Source organism: Salmo salar, chromosome ssa16, assembly GCF_905237065.1.
Source record: "Salmo salar chromosome ssa16, Ssal_v3.1, whole genome shotgun sequence".
Taxonomy (NCBI): Eukaryota; Metazoa; Chordata; class Actinopteri; order Salmoniformes; family Salmonidae; genus Salmo; species Salmo salar.
In genome coordinates, this window is record NC_059457.1 from 47,073,633 (window position 1) to 47,079,632 (window position 6,000).

At 44.5% G+C, this 6,000-nt stretch overlaps 1 protein-coding gene across 2 annotated transcripts in view; it reads right to left on the minus strand.

Annotated features, from left to right (window-relative positions):
• Positions 1 to 5,644, minus strand: part of LOC106574035 (SUN domain-containing protein 2) — a 29,664-nt gene extending 24,020 nt beyond the window's left edge. Inside the window, exon 1 of one of the 2 annotated variants that reach the window (XM_014149549.2) lies at positions 5,511 to 5,644. Coding sequence is in view for 1 of the 2 variants with exons in the window: in XM_014149548.2 (XP_014005023.1) it covers positions 4,946 to 4,967 (22 nt within the window). In the remaining variant the exon portion in view is untranslated. Of the gene's footprint in view, positions 1 to 4,945; positions 5,253 to 5,510 lie in introns of those variants that run through there. The other variant, XM_014149548.2, reaches the window with a different exon arrangement.
• Positions 5,645 to 6,000: the final 356 nt, after the last annotated feature.

Consider the following 6,000-nt stretch of genomic DNA (forward strand, 5'->3'; position numbering starts at 1 on the left):
GGCCTATACTATAATAGAATAGAATATTATGGTACAGGAAAGTTATATTAGGAAAATTATAGCTTTGTAATCTGAATATTCTCCTTGGTGCCCTGATCTCCTAGTTAATTACAATTAAACGATTAATCAGTTTAATCGCGTGATAATAATTACAGGGAGCTAATTGATAAACATAACTTCCGTTTAATGGTAACCCAAAGACACGACACCCTCTTAAAACATGTGGGAACAGCAGACTGGGATAAGGATTGATTGAATATGTCCGTAAACACACCAGCCAGCTGGTCTGCGCATGCTCTGAGGACGCGGCCGGGGATGCCGTCTGGGCCTGCAACCTTGCGAGGGTTAACATGTTTAAATGTCTTACTCACGTTGGCTACAGTGAAGGAGAGCCCGCAGGTTTTGGTAGCGGGCTGTGTCGGTGGCCCTGTATTGTCCTCAAAGCGAGCAAAGAAGTTGTTTAGTCTGTTTGGGAGCAAGGCATCGTGGTCCGCGACGGGGCTGGTTTTATTTTTGTAGTCCGTGATTGACTGTAGACCCTGCCACATACCTCTCGTGTCTGAGCTGTTGAATTGTGACTCCACTTTGTCTCTATATTGACGCTTAGCTTGTTTGATTGCCTTGCGGAAGGAATAGCTACACTGTTTGTATTCAGTCATGTTTCCGGTCACCTTGCCCTGATTAAAAGCAGTGCTTCGCGCTTTCAGTTTTGCGCGAATACTGCCATCAATCCACGGTTTCTGGTTGGGGAATGTTTTAATAGACGCTGTGGGTACAACATCACCGATGCACTTGCTAATAAACTTGCTCACCGAATTAGCGTATTCATCAATGTTGTTGTTCGACGTTATGCGGAACATATCTCAGTCCACGTGATCGAAGCAATCTTGAAGCGTGGAATCCGATTGGTCGGACCAGCGTTGAACAGACCTGAGCGCGGGAGCTCCTGTTTTAGTTTCTGTGTATAGGCGGGGAGCAACAAAATGGAGTCGTTGTCAGATTTTCCCGAAAGGAGGGCGGGGGAGGGCCTTATATGCGAAGAAAGTTAGAATAACAGTGATCCAGGGTTTTATCAGCCCGGGTTGCACAATTGATATGCTGATAGAATTTGGGGAGCCTTGTTTTCAGATTAGCCTTGTTAAAATCCCCAGCTACAATAAATGCAGCCTCAGGATATGTGGTTTCCAGTTTAGATAGAGTCGAATTAAGTTCGTTCAGGGCCATCGATGGGTCTGCTTGGGGGGGGAATATACACGACTGTGATTATGATCGAAGAGAATTCTCTTGGTACATAATGCGGTCGGCATTTGATTGTGAGGAATTCTAAGTCAGGTGAACAAAATGACTTGAGTTCCTGTATGTTGTTATGATCACACCACGTCTCGTTAATCATAAGGCATACACCCCCACCCTTCTTCTTACCAGAGAGATGCTTGTTTCTGTCGGCGCGATGCGTGAAGAAACCAGGTGGCTGTACCGACTCAGATAGCGTGTCTCGAGTGAGCCATGTTTCCGTGAAACAAAGAACGTTACAGTCTCTGATGTCTCTCTGGAAGGCTGCCCTTGCTCGGATTTCGTCTACCTTGTTGTCAAGAGACTGGACATTGGCGAGTAGTATGCTCGGGAGCGGTGCGCGATGTGCCCGTCTACGGAGCCTGACCAGAAGACCGCTCCGTCTGCCCCTTCTGCGGCGCCGTTGTTTTTGGCTCGCCGGCTGGGATCCGATCCATTGTCCTGGGTGGTGGACCAAACAGAGGATCCGCTTCAGGAAAGTCGTATTCCTGGTCGTAATGTTGGTGAGTTGACGTTGCTCTTATAACTAATAGTTCCTCCCGACTGTATGTAGCAAAACCTAAGATTTCCTGGGGTAACATTGTAAGAAATAACACACAAAAAAAAAGCTCAGACCTGTGATTGACAGTTTGCTGGTCCAATCAGAGAGCAGTTAGTGCATTTCACTAACCAATCCATTTTTTTGCAAGTGCGGTACTGTCTCTGGCTGCGTGGAGAGCAATCCACAGAGACAAAACCTGGCCAGATAAATAAGTCAGTCTCAAGTCAAAGTTGAGTCCCAATTCTTGAGGCTCCAAGTCAAGTCATCAAATTTGTGACTCAAGTCAGACGAGTGCAAGTCACATGGCTCGAGTCCACACCTCTGGTAACTAGTACTGCAGAGAAGCCAAAATACAGGGTAAAGGCATGGCATAAGGTGTAAGAGGATGTGGTGTGTGGTGAGACAGGAAGTCAGACATGTGAGTGATATGCAAATTCAGACAACAGAGTTGAGAAAAAGGAAGATGGCCCACACTATCAGCAGCTCTGACAACACTACAGTAAACAACTAACAACAAGTTTAGGTTGCTAGGGCATAGAGCAGTGTCTGTCCTTTTCCATGGTTACTGACAGACAAAAAGACATTGATGTAGGTCAAGTGATCAAGTGGGATTGAGCCAACACCATGAGATTGGGTAAAAACATCCAGCCAGCCAGGTTCAAGTAGCCTACATTAATAGCATTCTCATTGTTATGCAATGGAGTCCGGAATACATTACCTTCCTCTGGTGTGAAAAGAAGCTTTAGCGTCACTGAACATATTGTACCATAGGCTAATTCTCTCAAATCCTCTATTCCACTGAAAATGGCATCTCTTGCCGTCTCAGCGCTTTATCCTGCTTCCCAATCCTCTTCTCATTACAATAGCCTTCAGTTCCCTCCTTCACTAAGCTCTCCTCCCCTCTTTCTTTCCCTGATCCTGCAATCTAATCAACCCCTCTCATCTACAGTGCATTCGGGAAGTATTCAGACCCCTTGACTTTTTCCACCACATTATTCTATAAATTGATGAAGCAAAAACAAGTTAGAATTTCTCAAATGTATTATTTGCATATGTATTATTTACATAAGTATTCAGACTCTTTACTCAGTAATTTGTTGAAGCACCGTTGGCAGTGATTACAGCCTCGAGTCTTCTTTGGTGCGACGCTACAAGCTTCGCACACCTGTATTTGGGGAGTTTCTCCCATTCTTCTCAAGATCTGTCAGGTTGGATGGGGAGCGTTGCTGCACAGCTATTTTCAGGTCTCTCCAGAGATGTTTGAATGGGTTCAAGTCTGGGCTCTGGCTGGGCCACTCAGGGACATTGAGACTTGTCCCGAAGCCACTCCTGTGTCATCTTGGCCGTGTGCTTAGGGCCGTTGTCCTGTTGGAAGGTGACCCTTTGCCCCAGTCTGAGGTCCTGAATGCTCTGGAGCAGGTTTTCATCAAGGATCTCTCTGTACTTTGCTCCGTTCATCTTTCCCTCGATCCTGACTAGTCTCCCAGTCCCTGCCACTGAAAAACATCCCCACAGCATGATGCTGCCACCGTAGGGATGGTGCCAGGTTTCCTCCAGATGTGACGCTTGGCATGCAGACCAAAGAGTTCAATCTTGGTTTCATCAGACAAGAGAATCTTGTTTCTCATGGTCTGAGAGTCCTTTTGGTGCCTTCTGGCAAACTCCAAGCAGGCTGTCATGTGCCTTTTATTGAGGAGTGGCTTATGTTTGGCCACTCTACCATATAGGCCTGATTGGTGGAGTGCTGCAGAGATGGTTGTCCTTCTGGAAGATTCTCCCATCTCTACAGAGGAACTCTGGAGATCTGTCAGAGTGACCATCAAGTTCTTGGTCACCTCCCTGACCAAGGCCCTTTTCCCCAGATTGCTCAGTTTGGCCGGGCGGCCAGCTCTAGGAAGAGTCTTGGTGGTTCCAAATTTCTTAAATTTAAGAATGATGGAGGCCACTGTGTTCTTGGGGACCTTCAATGCTGCAGCCTTTTTTTGTACCCTTCCCCAGATCTGTGCCTCGACATCATCCTGGCTTGGAGCTCTACGGACAATTCCTTCGACCTCATGGCTTGGTTTTTGCTCTGACATGCACTGTCACCTGTGGGACCTTATATAGACAGATGTGTGCCTTTCTAAAATCATGTCCAATCAATTGAATTTACCACAGGTGGACTTCAATCAAGTTGTAGAAACATCACGGATGATCAATGGAAACAGGATGCACCTAAGCTCAATTTCGAGTCTGATAGCAAAGGGTCTGAATACTTATAAAAAGGTATGTTTTTTTTGCAAAAATGTCTAAAAACGTTGTCATTATGGGGTATTGTGTGTAGATTGAGATTTTTTTTTAAATAAAGCTGTAACTTAACAAAATGTGGAAAAAGTAAAGGGGTCTGAATATTTTCTTATTTCGTAGCTCGCTAGCCTATAATTACATGGGGACACAAATCCTGTCCACACACTAGAAAAAAAGCATCCTTAGACCTGACACACATACAGGAGAACAGCGGTATAAAATACACACAAACAAAGACACGTGTCTTTCCGTAACAGCTTGAAGCTGATCCTCATTAGTAAATTGGATGATGTTCCTCCTAGAACATCAGAGAGGAGAGTTAGAACGTTCTGTGTTCCTGTTAAGGGAGGGGCAGGTCTAGCATGACTACTGCCATACACACAGCCAGGCTACATAAGAAAAATAGACCACAACACACACACAGAGAAAGAGACCACAACACACACACACACAGAGAGAAAGAGACCGAGACCGAGAGAGAGAAAAAACCCGGCTGAGACATTTTAAAGCAAACAGCACATAATTGCCATCTAAATAATAGGAAATGTGTTGACTGTGCCCCTAGAAGCTTGGAAACTATTTCTCAAAAGTCTGTGTGTGTCAAAGAGATACTCGTGCGTGTTGTGAACATCAGTACGCGTTATGTTTTATCAACAAGATGCTGACACTTCAGCCGCCGTCTCACGGACACAAACAGCAGCATCCCCATATGAGAAAAAAAGTTATGAATCTGCCTTGCAAACTGTTAGTTACAGCACGTCACGAGTTCACAGCATAGCTACTGTAACTAGCTAGAACCATTAAACATATTTTGTCCTGACTTACCCGCTTCTTGGGTCGCCATCATGGGTAAGGCAGAGAGGCAGAGCGCGAGCTCCCTGTCCCAGGCGGCGAGCTGTCAAATGGAACCCCTCTCTAATGGAACGATAACTTGGCTAATTGCAACCAGCAGCCCTACACATTTCCGAACAACAACTTAGTGGCAGACAGGACTGGGTATAAAGAGCCAACCCCTTTGTTGGCTCTTCGTAACACTTTCACCCAAAAAAATCTGATACAGTATTTGCTAGCACAAGGCAAACGGGACTCAACCAGAACGTTGCTACTGACAGTTAGGTGGAGGAGGAGTCCGCGGGCCAGACAGACAGTTGCAAAACACCCTCTTATTTTGAGTTAAGGCTGTCTCTTAGGATCTCTCTTTTTTTCGCGTCACCCTGTGGCAATATCTGGTCAGCAACAGTTTTCCCCCTTTCTATTGAATGATTAATTAATAATCGTGGCAACTTTCCTTTGCATCTTGCGAGGTGAAATCAATTAATAAACGTATGGGAAAATAGGATAAACATGCACATATGATAAAACCAAGGACATCACATTTAGAAAATATTACCTAAATCTTGTATAATCTTCTCAGTGTACAGTCAGTGAAAAAGATCCCTGACTCGGGTTGTTGTACCGACACATATCACATCGACTAATGCCCGACGTCATAATCAAGTCTCAGAGAACTGATTATGAAGTCAAACATTGTTTGACTTTAAAAAAAAAAAGTTTGCCTTGCTATCCTTACGTTTTCAAGTTAAAGTTTAATTAATTAATATAAAGTGCAATTTAATACTGAATTGCTTGATGAATAAAATAAAAAACATAACACGTTCATTATGGACATTGTCGATCCAACAACTCAGACTCAGTGGCCTTTCCTTTTCTCAAATTAAATTAGCTAAACTCGTGCGTCCTCTCTAAACCTTCCTCTGGCCTCATTTAAAAAAACGTTAAAGGTAGTAGAGGAGAGGGAAAGTGTTTAAAAACACGCTTGTATTAAATGAGAGGGCTTGTTTGACATAGCAGTTGACATTGCAGGCAACTTCCGGCAGACT